General features: G+C 42.4%; 1 protein-coding gene and 1 long non-coding RNA gene across 6 annotated transcripts in view; one reads left to right on the top strand and one right to left on the bottom strand.

Annotated features, from left to right (window-relative positions):
• LOC118945258 overlaps nucleotides 1-1,352 on the top strand; it is a 3,029-nt gene extending 1,677 nt beyond the window's left edge. For both annotated transcript variants that reach the window (XR_005040325.1, XR_005040324.1), the window contains exons 2-3: nucleotides 1,113-1,198; nucleotides 1,305-1,352. This is a non-coding gene — a long non-coding RNA (uncharacterized LOC118945258). The remainder of the gene's footprint in view (nucleotides 1-1,112; nucleotides 1,199-1,304) is intronic.
• LOC110508266 (disintegrin and metalloproteinase domain-containing protein 22) overlaps nucleotides 1-22,787 on the bottom strand; it is a 100,718-nt gene that overhangs the window by 62,024 nt on the left and 15,907 nt on the right. For all 4 annotated transcript variants that reach the window (XR_005040322.1, XR_005040321.1, XM_036967182.1 and 1 more), the window contains exon 4: nucleotides 6,087-6,153. Coding sequence is in view for 2 of the 4 variants with exons in the window: in XM_036967182.1 (XP_036823077.1) it covers nucleotides 6,087-6,153 (67 nt within the window). In the remaining 2 variants the exon portion in view is untranslated. The remainder of the gene's footprint in view (nucleotides 1-6,086; nucleotides 6,154-22,787) is intronic.

Below are 22,787 nucleotides of genomic sequence, written 5' to 3'. Positions count from 1 at the left end.
ATGTTACATGACAGGTCTAATCTACATGACAGATCTAATCTACATGGTGTCAATGTTACATGACAGGTCTAATCTACATGGTGTTGATGTTACATGACAGGTCTAATCGACATGGTGTCAATGTTACATGACAGATCTAATCTACATGGTGTCAATGTTACATGACAGGTCTAATCTACATGGTGTCAATGTTACATGACAGGTCTAATCTACATGGTGTTGATGTTACATGACAGGTCTAATCTACATGGTGTCAATGTTACATGACAGGTCTAATCTCCATGACAGGTCTAATCTACATGGTGTCAATGTTACATGACAGATCTAATCTACATGACAGGTCTAATCTACATGGTGTTGATGTTACATGACAGGTCTAATCTACATGGTGTCAATGTTACATGACAGGTCTAATCTACATGACAGATCTAATCTACATGGTGTCAATGTTAAATGACAGGTCTAATCTACATGGTGTCAATGTTACATGACAGATCTAATCTACATGAAAGGTCTAATCTACATGGTGTCAATGTTACATGACAGGTCTAATCTACATGGTGTTGATGTTACATGACAGGTCTAATCTACATGGTGTCAATGTTACATGACAGGTCTAATCTACATGGTGTCAATGTTACATGACAGGTCTAATCTACATGGTGTCAATGTTACATGACAGGTCTAATCTACATGGTGTTGATGTTACATGACAGGTCTAATCTACATGGTGTTGATGTTACATGACAGGTCTAATCTACATGACAGATCTAATCTACATGGTGTCAATGTTACATGACAGGTCTAATCTACATGGTGTTGATGTTACATGACAGATCTAATCTACATGACCGATCTAATCTACATGACAGGTCTAATCTACATGGTGTTGATGTTACATGACAGATCTAATCTACATGACAGGTCTAATCTACATGGTGTCAATGTTACATGACAGGTCTAATCTACATGGTGTCAATGTTACATGACAGGTCTAATCTACATGGTGTCAATGTTACATGACAGGTCTAATCTACATGGTGTCAATGTTACATGACAGGTCTAATCTACATGGTGTCAATGTTACATGACAGGTCTAATCTACATGACAGGTCTAATCTACATGGTGTCAATGTTACATGACAGATCTAATCTACATGACAGATCTAATCTACATGGTGTCAATGTTACATGACAGGTCTAATCTACATGGTGTTGATGTTACATGACAGGTCTAATCTACATGACAGGTCTAATCTACATGACAGGTCTAATCTACATGACAGGTCTAATCTACATGACAGGTCTAATCTACATGACAGGTCTAATCTACATGGTGTTGATGTTACATGACAGATCTAATTTACATGACAGGTCTAATCTACATGGTGTCAATGTTACATGACAGGTCTAATCTACATGGTGTTGATGTTACATGACAGGTCTAATCTACATGGTGTCAATGTTACATGACAGGTCTAATCTACATGGTGTCAATGTTACATGACAGGTCTAATCTACATGGTGTCAATGTTACATGACAGGTCTAATCTACATGGTGTTGATGTTACATGACAGGTCTAATCTACATGGTGTCAATGTTACATGACAGGTCTAATCTACATGGTGTCAATGTTACATGACAGGTCTAATCTACATGGTGTTGATGTTACATGACAGGTCTAATCTACATGGTGTCAATGTTACATGACAGGTCTAATCTCCATGACAGGTCTAATCTACATGACAGATCTAATCTACATGGTGTCAATGTTACATGACAGGTCTAATCTACATGGTGTCAATGTTACATGACAGGTCTAATCTACATGACAGATCTAATCTACATGGTGTTGATGTTACATGACAGGTCTAATCTACATGGTGTTGATGTTACATGACATGTCTAATCTACATGGTGTTGATGTTACATGACAGGTCTAATCTACATGGTGTCAATGTTACATGACAGGTCTAATCTACATGGTGTCAATGTTACATGACAGGTCTAATCTACATGGTGTCAATGTTACATGACAGGTCTAATCTACATGGTGTTGATGTTACATGACAGGTCTAATCTACATGGTGTCAATGTTACATGACAGGTCTAATCTACATGACAGGTCTAATCTACATGACAGGTCTAATCTACATGGTGTCAATGTTACATGACAGGTCTAATCTACATGGTGTTGATGTTACATGACAGGTCTAATCTACATGGTGTCAATGTTACATGACAGGTCTAATCTACATGGTGTCAATGTTACATGACAGGTCTAATCTACATGACAGGTCTAATCTACATGGTGTCAATGTTACATGACAGGTCTAATCTACATGACAGATCTAATCTACATGGTGTTGATGTTACATGACAGATCTAATCTACATGGTGTCAATGTTACATGACAGATCTAATCTACATGACAGGTCTAATCTACATGGTGTTGATGTTACATGACAGGTCTAATCTACATGGTGTCAATGTTACATGACAGGTCTAATCTACATGACAGATCTAATCTACATGGTGTCAATGTTAAATGACAGGTCTAATCTACATGGTGTCAATGTTACATGACAGATCTAATCTACATGAAAGGTCTAATCTACATGGTGTCAATGTTACATGACAGGTCTAATCTACATGGTGTTGATGTTACATGACAGGTCTAATCTACATGGTGTCAATGTTACATGACAGGTCTAATCTACATGGTGTCAATGTTACATGACAGGTCTAATCTACATGGTGTCAATGTTACATGACAGGTCTAATCTACATGGTGTCAATGTTACATGACAGATCTAATCTACATGACAGATCTAATCTACATGGTGTTGATGTTACATGACAGGTCTAATCTACATGGTGTTGATGTTACATGACAGGTCTAATCTACATGGTGTCAATGTTACATGACAGGTCTAATCTACATGGTGTTGATGTTACATGACAGGTCTAATCTACATGGTGTCAATGTTACATGACAGGTCTAATCTACATGGTGTTGATGTTACATGACAGGTCTAATCTACATGGTGTCAATGTTACATGACAGATCTAATCTACATGACAGATCTAATCTACATGGTGTTGATGTTACATGACAGGTCTAATCTACATGGTGTTGATGTTACATGACAGATCTAATCTACATGACAGATCTAATCTACATGGTGTCAATGTTACATGACAGATCTAATCTACATGGTGTCAATGTTACATGACAGGTCTAATCTACATGGTGTCAATGTTACATGACAGGTCTAATCTACATGGTGTTGATGTTACATGACAGGTCTAATTTACATGACAGGTCTAATCGACATGGTGTCAATGTTACATGACAGGTCTAATCTACATGGTGTCAATGTTACATGACAGGTCTAATCTACATGGTGTCAATGTTACATGACAGGTCTAATCTACATGGTGTTGATGTTACATGACAGGTCTAATCTACATGGTGTCAATGTTACATGACAGGTCTAATCTACATGGTGTTGATGTTACATGACAGGTCTAATTTACATGACAGGTCTAATCGACATGGTGTCAATGTTACATGACAGATCTAATCTACATGGTGTCAATGTTACATGACAGGTCTAATCTACATGGTGTCAATGTTACATGACAGGTCTAATCTACATGACATGTCTAATCTACATGGTGTTGATGTTACATGACAGGTCTAATCTACATGGTGTCAATGTTACATGACAGGTCTAATCTACATGGTGTCAATGCTACATGACAGGTCTAATCTACATGGTGTCAATGTTACATGACAGGTCTAATCTACATGGTGTCAATGTTACATGACAGGTCTAATCTACATGGTGTTGATGTTACATGACAGGTCTAATCTACATGGTGTCAATGTCACATGACAGGTCTAATCTACATGGTGTCAATGTTACATGACAGGTCTAATCTACATGGTGTCAATGTTACATGACAGGTCTAATCTACATGGTGTTGATGTTACATGACAGGTCTAATCTACATGGTGTTGATGTTACATGACAGATCTAATTTACATGACAGGTCTAATCGACATGGTGTCAATGTTACATGACAGATCTAATCTACATGGTGTCAATGTTACATGACAGGTCTAATCTACATGGTGTCAATGTTACATGACAGGTCTAATCTACATGACAGGTCTAATCTACATGGTGTTGATGTTACATGACAGGTCTAATCTACATGGTGTCAATGTTACATGACAGGTCTAATCTACATGGTGTCAATGTTACATGACAGATCTAATCTACATGACAGATCTAATCTACATGGTGTTGATGTTACATGACAGGTCTAATCTACATGGTGTTGATGTTACATGACAGGTCTAATTTACATGACAGGTCTAATCTACATGGTGTCAATGTTACATGACAGGTCTAATCTACATGGTGTCAATGTTACATGACAGGTCTAGTCTACATGGTGTCGATGTTACATGACAGATCTAATCTACATGGTGTCAATGTTACATGACAGATCTAATCTACATGGTGTCAATGTTACATGACAGATCTAATCTACATGGTGTCAATGTTACATGACAGATCTAATCTACATGGTGTCAATGTTACATGACAGGTCTAATCTACATGGTGTCAATGTTACATGACAGGTCTAATCTACATGGTGTCAATGTTACATGACAGGTCTAATCTACATGGTGTCGATGTTACATGACAGATCTAATCTACATGGTGTCAATGTTACATGACAGATCTAATCTACATGGTGTCAATGTTACATGACAGGTCTAATCTACATGGTGTCAATGTTACATGACAGGTCTAATCTACATGGTGTCAATGTTACATGACAGGTCTAATCTACATGGTGTCGATGTTACATGACAGATCTAATCTACATGGTGTCAATGTCACATGACAGGTCTAATCTACATGGTGTCAATGTTACATGACAGGTCTAATCTACATGACAGGTCTAATCTACATGTTGTGTATGTTACATGACAGGTCTAATCTACATGGTGTCAATGTTACATGACAGGTCTAATCTACATGGTGTCAATGTTACATGACAGGTCTAATCTACATGGTGTCGATGTTACATGACAGATCTAATCTACATGGTGTCAATGTCACATGACAGGTCTAATCTACATGGTGTCAATGTTACATGACAGGTCTAATCTACATGACAGGTCTAATCTACATGTTGTGTATGTTACATGACAGGTCTAATCTACATGGTGTTGATGTTACATGACAGGTCTAATCTACATGGTGTCAATGTTACATGACAGGTCTAATCTACATGGTGTCAATGTTACATGACAGGTCTAATCTACATGACAGGTCTAATCTACATGTTGTGTATGTTACATGACAGGTCTAATCTACATGGTGTTAGAAGTCTGACAGAACAAATCTGTTCTTGGTTTCTTACCAACAGAATTAATGTTATTCTACCCTGCTGCTTCTCAGCTGTTTATAAACATTATTACATAGTTGGCCACTGTAAAGACTGTTGATGGCTAATAAAGTATCCCATAGTTGGCCACTGTAAAGACTGTTGATGGCTAATAAAGTATTCCATAGTTGGCCACTGTAAAGACTGTTGATGGCTAATAAAGTATTCCATAGTTGGCCACTGTAAAGACTGTTGATGGCTAATAAAGTATTCCATAGTTGGCCACTGTAAAGACTGTTGATGGCTAATAAAGTATCCCATAGTTGGCCACTGTAAAGACTGTTGATGGCTAATAAAGTATCCCATAGTAACAACACGAAGAGATAATAATCCGTAAAGTGTGGATTATTATTCCCCTAATAACCTAATCATATTTTTAACTGTTTAACTATGATCTGGCCGTGGCACAGAGAGGTGGATGTCCAGATTACAGTACGGTCAAGCTATGAGGATGTTGTTAATCCCAGATGAAGAGTTTGAAGGATCAACCTTTGGTAGTTAATGACACAACACTGTAGTGCACCCTATCAGCAGGTTATCATCAAACCATCTCATTTCTGAAACAACATTCTAATTCAGAGACTAGATTTCTATACGGGGCTCAGGTTCTTACTTTGAAGATGACAGCCTTCCCATTTTCTGAAATATGCCTCTCCATGTACTTTGAAGACAGAAGATCACTGGGGGGAAGAGAAGAGGAAACAGAGGAGAAAAGTTAGACAATTACAGATATGAATTCAGAGCTCTGTGTCGGTTAAAGGGACGGAAGAGTGTTAATAAAATGACAGTATTCTCTGGTTATCTCCAGGATTGTCTCTAAGTGTCAGCGCATCCATACCAACAATTATCAGCTGCTACTGATAGAGGATTACTTCCAGCGTGCACACACACACACACACACACACACACACACACACACACACACACACACACACACACAATTGAAAACATTCTTAACATTCAAGGGCATGTCGTGGATGTGTTTGTACTTGAGAAAGAGAGAGAATGAGCAGAAAAGTGAGCAGACAAAAGAAAGGGACAGGGTGAAAGAGAATCAGGAAAAAAAGAGAGAAACGGGAAGAGAGAGAAACAGAAAGAGAGAGAGACTAATACACAAGGGCCGGTCATTCACTGAATGCTTTCTCAGCAAAACTGGGCCTAAGATTCCCCATAGAGTTACATACTGCAGCCCAAATCTGGGACAGAGATATATGAGCTATACACACAGCGCTGCAGTGGATGGCTGCCATCTTACCGGCTCCTGACCAATTCTTAATTTTGTGTTTTTTTAAGCTGATCTTAACTTTTGTTAGTTCATCATTTTTGCATTTAATATTTCCACCATCATTTCCTATAACTGAAAACATCTTCTGGACATCAGAACAGTGATCACTAACCTCAATTTAGATTAAGATTTCTACTTCAACGGGTCGGCAGCTGTGGATGTACTGCTCATTTCAGACCAGGCCCAATCCCCAGGACACGGAAGAGGAACGGCTCAAGAGAGACAAATGAGTGGGTTCCCTGACGTAGGAAGACCTTTAAACCGGCCAACATTCACAAAGCCGCGGGGCCAGGCGGATTACCAGGACACGTACTCAGAGCATGCACTGACCAGTACTGACCCAGTGTATATAGCCGAGTTATCATGACTCAGTACTGGTACTCAGTGTATATAGCCAAGTTATCGTTAGTCAGTATTGGTACCCCATGTATATAGCCAAGTTATCATGACTCAGTACTGGTACTCAGTGTATATAGCCAAGTTATCATGACTCAGTACTGGTACTCAGTGTATATAGCCAAGTTATCATGACTCAGTACTGGTACCCCGTGTATATAGCCAAGTTATCGTTAGTCAGTACTGGTACCCCGTGAATATAGCCAAGTTATCGTTACTCATTGTGTATTTATTCTTTGTGTTATTATTCTCTCTGTATTGTTGGGAAGGGCCCCTAAGTCCGCATTTCACTGTTAGTTAACACCTGTTGTTTATGAAGAATGTGTCTAATAAAATTAGATTTGATTTGACATCCAAACACTAAACAACAGGAAGGACAACCCAGACATAACACACACACAGTTACACACTGCCCTCTACCTACGCTGGTAAGTTCTTTATTGGTGTCAGTTGAGTTGTTAGGTGTTTGGTGCAACTGCTAATGCTGCATCAGGGTGTTTTATGCTCTGCTGAGGTACTGTATCTGTGGGAACACCTGGCTCAACCCCAATATCAGACTCTGTACTTCCCTGGATGTATATTAGTTGGAGCATTGGGAGTGACACTAAAATCTAAAATAAATACCAGCGCGCTGCACCTCAACAGACTCACTCCCAACATTTGCCCAGTGAGCAATCAATCACCTCCAACCGCCTGTCAGCACCCAATCAACAGCCAGTGCTGTGGAGGCGGGGATAGTTTTTCCACTGACTAAGAGATGGAGTGTTTCAAAGTTTATCTCGGGGGCATACAGAGACCAAGTAGAGGATTTTGTGTATAAAGAATCTGAAAGTGTGTGTCTGTATGTGTATGCCCATGGGTATCTGTGTGTGTGTGTGTGTGTGTGTGTGTGTGTGTGTGTGTGTGTGTGTGTGTGTGTGTGTGTGTGTGTGTGTGTGTGTGTGTGTGCGCGCGCGTGTGCGTGTGTGAGCGCGACACCAGTCACATGACCAAGCAGACGCCAAACAGCTGGTCAGACACACACACGTACTGGCATTAAACATTGACAAACAAGGAATAGGGGGAGAGTGAGGGAGGAATGGAGAGAGAGAGGAATGGAGAGAGAGAAGAATGGAGAGAGAGAGGAATGGAGAGAGAGAGTAATGGAGAGAGAGAAGAATGGAAAGAGAGGAATGGAGAGAGAGAGTAATGGAGAGAGAGTAATGGAGAGAGAGAAGAATGGAAAGAGAGGAATGGAGAGAGAGAGTAATGGAGAGAGAGAGTAATGGAGAGAGAGTAATGGAGAGAGAGAGTAATGGAGAGAGAGAAGACTGGAAAGAGAGGAATGGAGAGAGAGTAATGGAGAGAGAGAGTAATGGAGAGAGAGAAGAATGGAAAGAGAGGAATGGAGAGAGAGTAATGGAGAGAGAGAAGAATGGAAAGAGAGGAATGGAGAGAGAGAGGAATGGAGAGAGAGAAGAATGGAAAGAGAGGAATGGAGAGAGAGAGAGTAATGGAGAGAGAGAAGAATGGAAAGAGGAATGGAGAGAGAGAGGAATGGAGAGAGATGGGAAGAGAGAGAAAGTGAGAGACAGAGAGAGAAAGGGAACTGGGTGTTAGATGACTAACAGACATTCTGTTACAGTAATACAAACAGCAAGGGAGAAGAGATAGAAAGGGAGCGAGAGAGAGAAAGAGGTGAGAGAGAGAAAGAGGTGAGAGAGAGAGAGAGAGAGAGAGAGAGAGAGAGAGAGAGAGAAAGACGTGAGAGAGAGAGAGAGAGAGGGAGAGAGGGAGAGAGAGAGAGAGAGAGAAAGAGGTATGTGAGAGAGAGAGAGAGAGAGAGAGAGAGAGAGAGAGAGAGAGAGAAAGAGGCGAGAGAGAGAGAGAGAGAGAGAAAGAGGTGAGAGAGAGAGAGCGAGAGAGAGAGACAGAGAGAGGGAGAGAGAGAGAGAAAGAGGTGTGAGAGAGAGAAAGAGGGAGAGAGAGAGAGAAATAGGTGTGAGAGAGAGAAAGATGGATAGAGAGAGAGAGAGAGAAAGAGGTGAGAGAGAGAGAAAGAGGTGTGAGAGAGAGAGAGAGAGAGAGAGGTGAGCGAGAGAGAGAGAGGTGAGAGAGGGAGAGAGAGTGAGAGAGAGAGAGAGAGAGAGAGGTGAGAGAGGGAGAGAGAGAGAGAGAGAGAATTAAGAGAGGAAAGAGGGATAGAAATGGAGTGTGAAAATATACAGAGAGAGATGGATGGCAGAGATGAGCAGAGAAGAATAAAAAGCGTAGGAACAGTGAAATATAGAGAAAGGTAGAGAGATCAGCCTCCTTATGCACGTCTCACCATCCTTGTGTGTGTCCTCCAACCCCAAACCGTCCCACATTGAGACACACAGTTTTCTTTTTTGTTCTGACAGAGTGTGTGTGTTTAAGATTCAGCTTCTGTGGTCTGTATCAGCCCCCATGCTGAGTGGGGGCCTGGAGAGAGACTGGTGTGCGTACTGAGCCCGCATGGAGGACACACAGGGCCGTAATGGAAGACGCTGATAATAGATTTCAGCTTTAATTATTTTGAGATTTTAATAATTTATTGGACAGATGCAAAGTCAGCTCTTGCTTTTGCCTTTCACCTACCCCCGCACACGCGCGCACGCACGCACGCACACACACATACACACACACACACACACACACATATCGTGGAGAAATTACAAGATTTTGTTAATAATACTGTTATTGCATCAAATGGTTGTTGTTTTGTTTGTGCCGGGAGGTACCAGGGTGGAGATGGCTCGGGTATGGATAACGATAAAAGGAACTTTTGGGGGCCAGGCCCTGGTTTCTACAGAATGAGAACAGTCTTTACAGCAGATACAGTCTGCTGTGAACTATTAGTATATTTCATAAAAATCCTAACCGTATGACCCATTCCATACATCTGTAGTTTGTCATGAACATTTAGGAGGATGGACTTTGCTATAAAATGCTGTGGCTCAAATCCGCTTGTTGGGCTCTCAACAAATCACCTACATGTGGGTCGTCGACCAGCCTCATTATTGCAATAATTAATCGAGACTAGTATCTAGTTATGGTAAGGGGTGAAATAAGTATAGCCAGTTATAATTGTAATGGTTTAGAAGATGATAAAAAAAGAAAATCAGTCTTTACGTGGCTAAAAGAAAAGGAATATAGCATATACTGTTTACAGGAAACTCACTCTACATCCTTAGATGAAGTTGTGTGGATAAAGGAATGGGGTGGTGAAATAATTTTCTGTCATGGACAGAGGAACTCAACTGTCACGCCCTGACCTTAGAGAGACGTTTTATTTCTCTATTTGGTTAGGTCAGGGTGTGATTTGGGGTGGGCATTCTATGTTCTATATTTCTTTGTTTTTAGCCGAGTATGGTTCCCAATCAGAGGCAGCTGTCTATCATTGTCTCTGATTGGGAATCATACTTAGACAGCCCTTTTTCCCACTTTCTGGTGTGGGATCTTGTTTTTGTATAGTTGCCTTGTGCACTGCAATACTGCACATTCGTTATATTCTTTGTTGTTTTTGTTGTAAGTTTCACTATTAAAGAATGTGGAACTCTACGCAACCTGCGCCTTGGTCCGATCCTTTCAACGAACATAACATTAACAAAAATTTCAATCTGAATGTGCAAATAGTCAGGAATGATCCGCAAGGAAGGTGGATCTTTTTGAATATGAAAGTGGACAAAAAATAAATTTGGCTCATTAACATATATGGTCCAAATCAAAATGTTCCATACTTCTTTGAAAACATTCATACCAATTTATTGAACTTACAGGCAACAAATGATTATATCATTATGGTAGGAGACTATAACACAGTGTTAAGTACCTCAATGGACCGTAAAGGTAATCACTCTACAAACTTTCATCACCGTGCCCTTAAGGAAATCACAAATATTATGGACACATGAGAAATAGTGGATTTGGAGACTAAAAAACCCAGACCTAGTGAGATATACATGGAGGAGACTTAATCAAGCTAGTCGTCTTGACTACTTTCTTGTCTCTTTCATCAAAGGTTAAAAAAGTTTTAATAGGAGACAGAATGCGATCAGATCATCATCTAATTGGCATTCACATAACTATTAAAGGATTTCCACATGGACGGGGATATTGGAAATTTAATCAAAGTTTACTGGAGGACAACTTATTTTCAACTAAGACAAAATAATTTATAACTGAATTTTTCCAGTATAATATAGGTTCAGCAAATCTCCTTATTGTTTGGGATACTGTCATGAAGTTCAAAATGAGCGCACCAAGGTGCAGCGTGCATTGAGCTCCACATCTTTTTAATACAAAGTGAAACTAGAACCAAAACAACAAAACTTACAAAGAACATGAAGACGTAGTGCCCAAACACACTAACACAAACAATATCCCACAAACACAGGTGGAAAAAATGGCAACTTAAATATGATCCCCAATTAGAGGCAACGATTACCAGCTGCCTCTAATTAGGAACAATACAAAACACCAACATAGAAAATGTAAACTAGAACACCACCTAGACACGCCCTGACCTACTACACCATAGAGAAACAAGGGCTCTCTATGGTCAGGGCGTGACAGTACCCCCCCCCCCCCCCCCCCCAAAGGTGCGGACTCTGGCCGCAAAACCTGAAACCAAATGGGGGGGGGTTAGGGGGGGTGACTAGTTTCGGTGGCGGCTCCGGTGCGGGTTGTAGCCCCTCCCTACACCCCAAATCCGACCATGGCACCGGGCTGAACGCTGTGCCTGGACTGGGCACCGGCACAGAGGAGGGCTCCGGCCCTGTAGCTGGGTTGGACGCCGTGCCTGGACTGGGCACCGGCGCAGAGGAATGTTCCGGCCATGGCGCTGGGCTGAATGCCATGCCTGGACTGGGCACCGGCGCAGAGGGCTCCGGCCCTGGAGCTGAGTTGGACGCCGTGTCTAAACTGGGTATCGGCGCAGAAGAAGGCTCCGGCCATGGAGCTGGGCTTACCACCATGCCTGGACTGGGCACCGGCATAGAGGGCTCCGGCCCTGGAGCTGAGTTGGACGCCGTGTCTAAACTGGGCATTGGCGCAGAAGAAGGCTCCGGCCATGGAGCTGGGCTTACCGCCATGCCTGGACTGGGCACCGGCACAGAGGAAGGCTCCGACCTTGGAGCTGGGCTGGACACCGTGCCTGGACTGGGCACCGGCGCAGAAGGCTCCGGCCATGGAGCTGGACTGGACACCGTATCTGGACTGGACACCGGCGCAGAGGAGTGTTCCTGCCATGGAGCAGGACTGGATGCCTTGCCTGGACTGGGCATCGGCACAGAGGAAGGCTCCTGCCCTGGAGCAGGACTGGATGCATTGCCTGGAAGCTCCGGACCGTTGACCGTCGCTGGAGGTTCCGGACCGTTGACCGTCGCTGGAGGTTCAGGACCGTTGACCGTCGCTGGAGGTTCCGGACCGTTGACCGTCGCTGGAGACTTTTCACACTACACACACAATGGTCTGTCTCTCTCTCTCTCTTTCACTCAGTCCCCCCCTTTCAATCTATAATTATGCTTTACCTCTTTCTCTCTCACAGACAGACAGACAGACAGACAGACAGACAGACAGACAGACACCCTACTGCAATACCAGGGAAACCAAACACCACCACATCTGGAGGTTCCAGACCGTTGACCGTCGCTGGAGGTTCCGGACTGGACTGGGAATCACCCCCAGAAGCTTTGGACTGGGAACTCTCACCGGAAGCTCTGGACTGGGAACCGTCGCCGGAAGCTCTGGACTGTGAACCATCGCCGGAAGCTCTGGACTGCGAACAATCGCCCGGAAGCTCTGGACTGTGAATGTGCACTGGAGGCCTAGTGCGTGGAGCAGGTACAGGGGGCACCGGACTGGTGACACACTCTTCAGGGCGAGTGCGAGGAACAGGCACAGGACGCACCGGACTGGGGACACGCACTTCAGGGCGAGTGCGAGGAGCAGGCACAGGACGTACCGGACTGGGAACACACACTTCAGGCAAAGTGCGAGGAGGAGACACATGACGTACCGAACTGGAGAGGCGAACTTGTGGCCAGAAGCGTGGAACCGGCACAGATTGCACCAGACTGCTAATCGGATCCTCTGGTCGGATGTTGAGCAGAACACACTTGCACAACATCTCTCTCATCTCACTCTCTCCTAACTTCGCCATTGCCTCCCTGACAGTCTCTGGCTCTTCCCTCTTCTCAGCCGCCAGCGCCATGTGCCGCCCCCCAAAAAAACTTGGGGTTGTCCTTGGGCTTCCTGTAGCCGCGAACCCTGTCGTCGTCGCTGTCGTCCATTATCTTCTTCCCATGTCCAGAAATCCTTTCCTCTCTGGGCACACTGCTTGGTCCTGGTAAGGTGGGATATTCTGTCACATTCGTCGTAATAATTAGCGGACCAAGATGCAGCGTGATATGCTTTCCACATATTATTCAATGAAACGCACAAAACAACAAAGAATGAACGAAACAAACAACGAACCGTGACTACAGAGATGGAACATGCACTAACTCAAAACAAAATCCCACAAAACACAGGTGGAAAAACGGCTACCTAAATATGATCCCCAATTAGAGACAACGATAACCAGCTGCCTCTAATTGGGAACCGTATCCAGCACACCAACCTAGAAATATGAAAATTAGAATACCCCCCTAGTCACGCTCTGACCTTAACACCATAGAGAACCAAGGGCTCTCTATGGTCAGGGCGTGACACAGGTGTGGATTTGTAACAGAGACTTTTCACACTACACACACAATGGTCTGTCTCTCTCTCTCTCTTTCACTCAGTCCCCCCCTTTCAATCTATAATTATGCTTTACCTCTTTCTCTCTCACAGACAGACAGACAGACAGACAGACAGACAGACAGACAGACAGACAGACAGACAGACACCCTACTGCAATACCAGGGAAACCAAACACCACCACATCAACACAACTTCTGCTCCATTGGAAAATGTGGTTTAGAAAAGCCTTTTGTAAAGTAGGACTTGCAAGGTTTTGTGGTAAACCTTTTTAGAGTAGTGGGGTGGGGGTTAGTATGAGCTATCCAGGGGGTCCGTTGGTCTGTCAGTCACAGAATTCCTCTCATAACCTCCTCATCTGTATGACTTGTTCTGAGTCACGCTGAATTAGAGCATCGGCTAAATGAATAACATGAACTGAGGTATCCTTCTCTGGCCTGAGGTGACAACTCCGCGAACTCACACACACATTCTAGGTTCCATGTGTTCTGGGATTCCTCTCACGACTACAGTCCCTGGGCATCGTCATGGTACCACAAGGAGGGAAAGTCCACAAAGAGTCCAGATTGGCAGGACTAGTGTGTGTGTGTGTGTGTGTGTGTGTGTGTGTGTGTGTGTGTGTGTGTGTGTGTGTGTGTGTGTGTGTAGATTGGCATGGTCTTCAGAGGGCTGCTTTGAGCTGCTTTCAACCCCAGAGCTGGGCCAAGCTGAGCTCATTCAGCCCTGCTTCACACACTCACTGGGAAAAGAACCCAGGAGTCCCTTTTACATAACCCACATACAAACACTGCTATAAAAAGGAGCGGAATAACTGATCTAGTCATTGATGGGGGACTTGGCTGAAATGGACTGGAGTGTACATGCGTGTGTGAGGGAGAGATCGACTGTGTGCTGACCTCCCTAGAAGATTAGAGTAGAAAAACAACAAAGAGAGAAAAGCTCAGAATGTAAGAGAGTCACGTCAGAGAGGAAGAGGGGGAGAGAAGGAGAGAGAGAGAGAGAGAGAGAGAGAGAGAGAGAGAGAGAGAGAGAGAGAGAGAGAGAGAGAGAGAGAGAAAGAGGTGAGAGAGAGAGAGAGAGAGAGAGAGAGAGAGAGAGAAAGAAAGAGGTGAGAGAGAGAGAAATAGGTGTGAGAGAGAGACAGAGAGAGAGAGCGAGAGAAAGAGGTGTGAGAGAGAGAGAGAGAGAGAGAGGGGTGAGAGAGAAAGAGAGAGAGAGAGAGAGAGAGAGAGAGAGAGAGAGAGAGAGAGAGAGAGAGAGAGAGAGACAAAGAACTCATCCATGACTCCCCCCTTCCAAAAAAGAGGGGCACGTGTCTAGTACATCCTACTCTCCAACCCCCCCTCCCATTCCAAGAAAACACAAAAAGAGGCACGTGCCTACCTCTTACCCCCGACACGAACACACCCACTAACATTTATTCTACACAGTCAGCCCACCCCCACTCCCAAAATATTCACTCTTCCCCTTACTCCCAAAATATTCACTCTTCCCCTTACTCCCAAAATATTCACTCTTGCCCTTACTCCCAAAATATTCACTCTTCCCCTTACTCCCAAAATATTCACTCTTCCCCTTACCCTTCAGCTTCACTCTGCTCACAGCTGTAATGTTGAGCCAGTTAAACCGTCTGTCTGATCAGACAACACAGACAGATCAGAGAGAGGAGGGAGAGAAGGAGGGAAGGAGAGAGGGAAGTGGGGAGTGAGTGAGGAAGGCAGGGAAGGAGGGAGGGGGAGGGAGAGATAGACAGACTTTCGTCTCCTGCATGTGTCTAGTACGTCCTACTCTCCAAACCCCTGCCTGCCTACCCCCTGACACAAACACACCCACTAACATTTATTCTTCCCAGTCAGCCCACCCCCACTCGCAAAAATTCACTCTTCCCCCTTACTCCCAAAATATTCACTCTACCCCACTCCCAAAATATTCACCCTACTCCCAAAATATTCACTCTACCCCACTCCCAAAATATTCACTCTACCCCCACTCCCAAAATATTCACTTTACTCCTACTTTACTCCTGTGTTTACAATGGTGTTTGTTCTTCACTGGTTGCCCTTTTCTTGTGGCAACAGGTCACAAATCTTGCTGCTGTGATGGTACCCCCTCTTCCCAATATATTAACTTTACCCCTTACTCCCAAAATATCCGCTCTTCCCCTTACTCCCAAAATATTAACTTTACCCCTTTACTCCCAAAATATTCACTCTTCCCCTTACTCTCAAAATATTAACTTTACCCCTTACTCCCAAAATATTCACTCTTCCCCTTACTCCCAAAATATTCACTTTCCCCTTACTCCCAAAATATTCACTCTTCCCCTTACTCCCAAAATATTCCCTCTTCCCCTTACTCCCAAAATATTCACTCTTCCCCTTACTCCCAAAATATTCCCTCTTCCCCTTACTCCCAAAAGATTCACTCTTCCCCTTACTCCCAAAATATTAACTTTACCCCTTACTCCCAAAATATTCACTCTACCCCTATTAACTTTACCCCTTACTCCCAAAATATTCACTTAACCCCTACTCCCAAAATATTCACTCTACCTCTACTCCCAAAATATTAACTTTACCCCTTACTCCCAAAATATTCACTCTAGCCCTACTCCCAAAATATTAACTTTACCCCTTACTCCCAAAATATTCACTTGACCCCCTACTCCCAAAATGTTCACTCTACTCCTACTTCCACTACAGCATAGATACCACTACAACATGGATACCACTACAACATAGATTCCACTACAACATGAATACCACTACAGCATGGATACCACTACAGCATGGATACCACCACAACATGGATACCACCACAAAATGGATACCACTACAGCATGGATAACATTATAGCATGGATACCACTACAGGATCAGCACATATCAAGGTCTGACACCTAAAAACACTTTAAATCACTGGCCCAAAGTCAAACACACACTTTCGCAAAGTCAGGTGATCAAGATGAACATGTATAGGGCAGTCTATCCTTTGTGTAATAATGATATTCTGATAGAACCACTTATCAATGTGTGAGAGAAGTAGAGAGAGACGAGGAGAGAGAGAGACAAGGAAAGCGAGAGAGAGATGAGGAAAGGAGAGGGGGGAGAGAGAGAGAGACAAGGAGAGAGAGAGAGACAAGGAAAGAGAGCAACACGAGGAGAGGAGGGAGAGAAAGAGAGAGAGATGAGGAGAGAACGAAAGCGAGAGAGGGATTGCACAGTGTGCCATCACAGCAGCAAGATTTGTGACCTGTTGCCAGAAGAAAAGGGCAACCAGTGAAGAACAAACACCATTGTAAATACAACCCATATTTATGTAGATTTTTTCTTCTTCTGTACTTGAACTATTTGCACATTATTGCAACACTGTATATAGACATAATATGACATTTGAAATGTTTTTATTGTTTTGGAACTTTTTTGAATGTAATATTTACAGTTAATTTTTTATTGTTTATTTCACTTTTGTTTATTATATTTTTTCACTTGCTTGGCAATGTAAAATGTACAGTGGGGCAAACAAGTATTTAGTCAGCCACTAATTGTGCAAGTTCTCCCACTTAAAAAGATGAGAGAGGCCTGTAATTTTCATCATAGGTACACTTCAACTATGACAGACAAAATGAGAAGACAAAACTCCAGAAAATCACATTGTAGGATTTTTTTATGAATTTATTTGCAAATTATGGTGGAAAATAAGTATTTGGTCACCTACAAACAAGCAAGACTTCTGGCTCTCACAGACCTGTAACTTGTTCTTTAAGAGGCTCGTCTGTCCTCCACTCGTTACCTGTATTAATGGCACCTGTTTGAACTTGTTATCAGTATAAAAGACACCTGTCCACAACCTCAAACAGTCATACTCCAAACTCCACTATGGCCAAGACCAAAGAGCTGTCAAAGGACACCAGAAACAAAATTATAGACCTGCACCAGGCTGGGAAGACTGAATCTGCAATAGGTAAGCAGCTTGGTTTGAAGAAATCAACTGTGGGAGTAATTATTAGGAAATGGAAGACATACAAGACCACTGATAATCTCCCTCGATCTGGGGCTCCACGCAAGATCTCACCCCGTGGGGTCAAAATGATCACAAGAACGGTGAGCAAAAATCCCAGAACCACACGGGGGGACCTAGTGAATGACCTGCAGAGAGCTAGGACCAAAGTAACAAAGCCTACCATCAGTAACACACTACGCCGCCAGGGACTCAAATCCTGCAGTGCAAGACGTGTCCCCCTGCTTAAGCCAGTACATGTCCAGGCCCGTCTGAAGTTTGCTAGAGAGCATTTGGATGATCCAGAAGAAGATTGGGAGAATGTCATATGGTCAGATGAAACCAAAATATAACTTTTTGGTAAAAACTCAACTCGTTGTGTTTGGAGGACAAAGAATGCTGAGTTGCATCCAAAGAACACCATACCTACGCATGGGGGTGGAAACATCATGCTTTGGGGCTGTTTTTCTGCAAAGGGACCAGGACGACTGATCCGTGTAAAGCAAAGAATGAATGAGGCCATGTATCATGAAACGTGGCTGGGTCTTTCAGCATGACAATGATCCCAAACACACCGCCCGGACAACGAAGGAGTGGCTTCGTAAGAAGCATTTCAAGGTCCTGGAGTGGCCTAGCCAGTCTCCAGATCTCAACCCCATAGAAAATCTTTGGAGGGAGTTGAAAGTCCGTGTTGCCCAGCAACAGCCCCAAAACATCACTGCTCTAGAGGAGATCTGCATGGAGGAATGGGCCATAATACCAGCAACAGTGTGTGAAAACCTTGTGAAGACTTACAGAAAACGTTTGACCTCTGTCATTGCCAACAAAGGGTATTTAACAAAGTATTGAGATAAATTTTTGTTATTGACCAAATACTTATTTTCCATCATAATTTGCAAATAAATTCATTAAAAATCCTACAATGTGATTTTCTGTCTGTCATAGTTGAAGTGTACCTATGATGACAATTACAGGCCTCTCTCCTCTTTTTAAGTGGGAGAACTTGCACAATTGGTGGCTGACTAAATACTTTTTTGCCCCACTGTATGTTTCCCATGCCAATAAAACTCCCTTAAATTGAATTTAATTGAGAGAGAGATAGAGAGAGAGAGGGAGAGAGAGAGAGAGAGGGAGAGAGAGAAGTAGTGAGGCTGGGGTAGAGGATATAGGAATATAGCATTAAAGGACATTGCTGAGGTGACATTATCACAATAAAAAGGTACCATGAGGAAATGAAGGGAGATAGTCGATAGAAGAGATAGTCAGATTCCACCCCCCTGGGCCTTATTTAAAATCTCCTTTAGATTTAAACACACTTTTTAATGAATATGACCTGCAGAGGTGTGCTGTGCTCAATCTCTGAGAAAATATACACTGGACTTGATCCAAAACCAGTTGGATGGAATCACGAAAGCATTATCACATTCCATAATACCCACTGTTTACTGTAAACCAGCTTAATCTGGTAGGAGTATTTTAGCATCTTCAATATGGTTCCCTCCGTCTCTCTGGTTTGGTTGTCAGGAGGTTTGTGTTGGGCAGTCTATGTAAAATCAGTTACAGTGTGTTAGTAGCAAATCCGTGTGGAACCCAGATCCTCTGACCTTCAATTACCTCCCCAGCTGTTTGGGGAATCCCTCTCTCCCTCTCTCATCCCATTCCTCTCTCTTCCACTCATCCCCTTTCTTCCCGATGCCTCCCTCTCTTCACTTCAATCCCTCCATTTCTGTTCACTTGTCTCTCCCTAAGACACCAGTTGATTTGCCCCTGTTCCACCTGAGCCCCAAACCAATAATAACACAAATACCCAGCTGCAGGCCTTCCACTATTCACATGTGACATATTAGTAACCCTATACCTACTCCATTCAAACTGAGAACAACTAATTACACCCCCCCGCCCTGCCCCCCATCTCGCTCGCACACACGCACGCACGCACGCACGCACACACACACACACACACACACACTCCATTTGCCCTTCAGGTATTACAAACAAATCATTAAAATCCAAACAGAAAATATTTACACAAGAAGCAACCTAATATCACACAGTCAAACTCTCAGTCATTTAGTAAGTTCACCATTCTGCCATTCTCACTGTTAAACATCACACAGTGTTCAACACAACGGCTCTTTATGTCTTCATTTGATCTGATCAGTCAACGCCAATTTTTTCAAAAGTAATCTAGTATCATTTCATTTCAATCCAATAAGCAAAAAATAAAACTATGTTAAAGCATGAATCCATGCATCAGTCCGTCCAATCATAAACCAACATTTACCAAGTAGCTTCTAACATCACACGGATACATAAGGTTGAAACAAGGCCATAGACACTAACCTCCTACTCCTCATTCTGTAATACTATACACTCTTCCCTTTGGTGGAACGCATTATGCATTTTCAAAATAAATTCATTAAAAATCCTACAATGTGATTTTCTGGATTGTTTTCTCATTTTGTCTGTCATAGTCGAAGTGTACCTATGGTGAAAATTACAGGCCTCTCTCATCTTTTTAAGTGGGAGAACTTGCACAATTGGTGGCTGACAATATTTTTTTTGCCCCACTGTATATATAGTATACTATTGTATGAATACTATAGTATACTATGGTTTAAATACTATAGTCTACTACAGTATAAATATTATAGTCTACTATGGTATAAATACTATAGTATTCACTAATGTTTTTGCTGACTTTACTGTAGCATTTACAGTAGCATACTGTAGTATAAATGTCGTAGTAAAATAAAACTGTATATATATAGTATAGTAATTAATGTAGTGTTTTTGTGGATTGTATTATACTGTAGTATATAATGTAGTGTTTTTGTTTTATTGTCTGACATCGAATTGGAGGCTTTCTCCTCGAGGAAACCTACTGGAGAAATACTAAAATAACACATTTGACATAACTTGTAGGTAGGTAGGTAGGACTGGGGTCTAAATGGAGAGGTCAGAGCTTTTGCTCTTTTCTATAACATGTATGGAACACATTATATGGCCTATACATGGCATGTAGGTTTCTCACTTATGGGTGGTACAACTTCATATGGGGGAGGGGAATGTGCAGGGTATATGCTAATTAAATACTGTAGTATTTACTTTAGTTCAAAAAGTGTTTTTTCGGACTGTAGTGTTTTTGCGGACATTACTGTAGTATTTACTACAGTGTGTTCGGGGAGATAATACTCTAGTATTTATTATATTATTCTACAACATTCTATAGTAAGTACTCCACATGATTGAGGGACACTACAGTGTGTAGCATAGTATTCTACAGTATACTACAGTTTACTATAGAATTATATAGTAAGTACTGAAGTATTCTATAGTAATCTGTAGTATTTTTTTCATGTGGGGAGAGTCGACACCAAAAATCCTGAAGACGTTAAAAACAAATCAGCCAGCTTGTCTGGCGTAGGCTACTGAATAGCCTTAAGTATTTTGTTTAGTAGAGATTGTCAGGTGGCTCCATATGCATTGCTTATCAATCACCCAGTTCATTAGGACACGTGCACACTGGCATAGCAGCTGTAGCTAATTTTAGCTAATTGTGGTCAGTTTTGTCAAATTTGAGTCCGTCGAGAAAGCGTAGACTCCAACGACTCTGATAGCAGGAGTCGGAGTCGACTATCATGTCTCTCTCTGGCCTCTCGTTGTCCTGACAACAGCCCACACAGGAACAGCAAGGAACCAGCTCAGTGCTGGAATCGTATCACTCATAACACCAGTTTCATAAACAGACAGGTTATAGCAATTACTGACACCCACTAGCACCTGCCCACCTGCTCCTCTCATCGCACACGAAGAGGGGGGAGAGACACACACACACACACACACACACAGAAATGATTATATTCTGTCAACACTGGGATTAAATTCTATGGTGTTGTTCATAGAAACTATACGGTATTGTCACGTTTTGACCCTAGTTCTTGTGTTATTTGTTTGTTTTAGTTGGTCAGGACATGAGTTGGCTGGGCATTCTATGTTTTGTGTTTCTAGGTTGGTTTTCTGTGTTCGGCCTAGTATGGTTCCCAATCAGAGGCAGGTGTCGTTAGTTGTCTCTGATTGAGAATCATACTTAGGTAGCCTGGGTTTCACTGTTGTTTTGTGGGTGATTGTTTCCGTGTCTGTGTTTGTCGCCACACGGTACTGTTTCGGTTTTGTTCACGTTTATTGTTTTGTAATCATTGAGTGTTCAGTTTATGTTTTTAAATAAACAACCATGGACACTTACCACGCCGCATCTTGGTCCGATCCTTGCTACACCTCCTCTTCAGACGAAGAGGAGGAAAACCTTTACAGGTATAACAACATCCCTTTTATACAACAATGAGCTTTGAAGCCTCTGACTATTTCATAACATGTCATAACACTGGTTAGACATGTAGTCTACAGACCTCCTAACCTCATTCTAAGAGTACATAAAACATGGGGAATATGAAGTATTACTCCTTTAAGTATTCATGTCATGTTTTAAGACCAAATATAATGCACGACATACAAAAAAGACATAAGAGATCTTCTAATCTTTGTGTTAGTTCATATAAACTATATTTTTGTATGAGTTGTAATGTAAATCATATCAACTCAAACTTTATTTGTTACATGCGCGGAATACAACAAGTAATACAACAAGACCTTACCGTGAAATGCCTACTTACAAACCCTTAACCAACAGCGCAGTTCAAGAAGAGTTAATCAAATATTTACCAAATAAACTCAAGTAAAAAATAAGAAAACACAATAACATAAACAATAACGAGGCTACAGTTGAAGTCGGAAGTTTACATACACCTTAGCCAAATACATTTAAACTCAGTTTTTCACAATTCCTGACATTTAATCCAAGTAACAGTTCCCTGTCTTAGGTCAGTTAGGA

The sequence above is a fragment of the Oncorhynchus mykiss genome, chromosome 3, assembly GCF_013265735.2.
Source record: "Oncorhynchus mykiss isolate Arlee chromosome 3, USDA_OmykA_1.1, whole genome shotgun sequence".
Lineage (NCBI taxonomy): Eukaryota > Metazoa > Chordata > Actinopteri > Salmoniformes > Salmonidae > Oncorhynchus > Oncorhynchus mykiss.
This window is presented reverse-complemented; position numbering and strand designations above follow the sequence as displayed.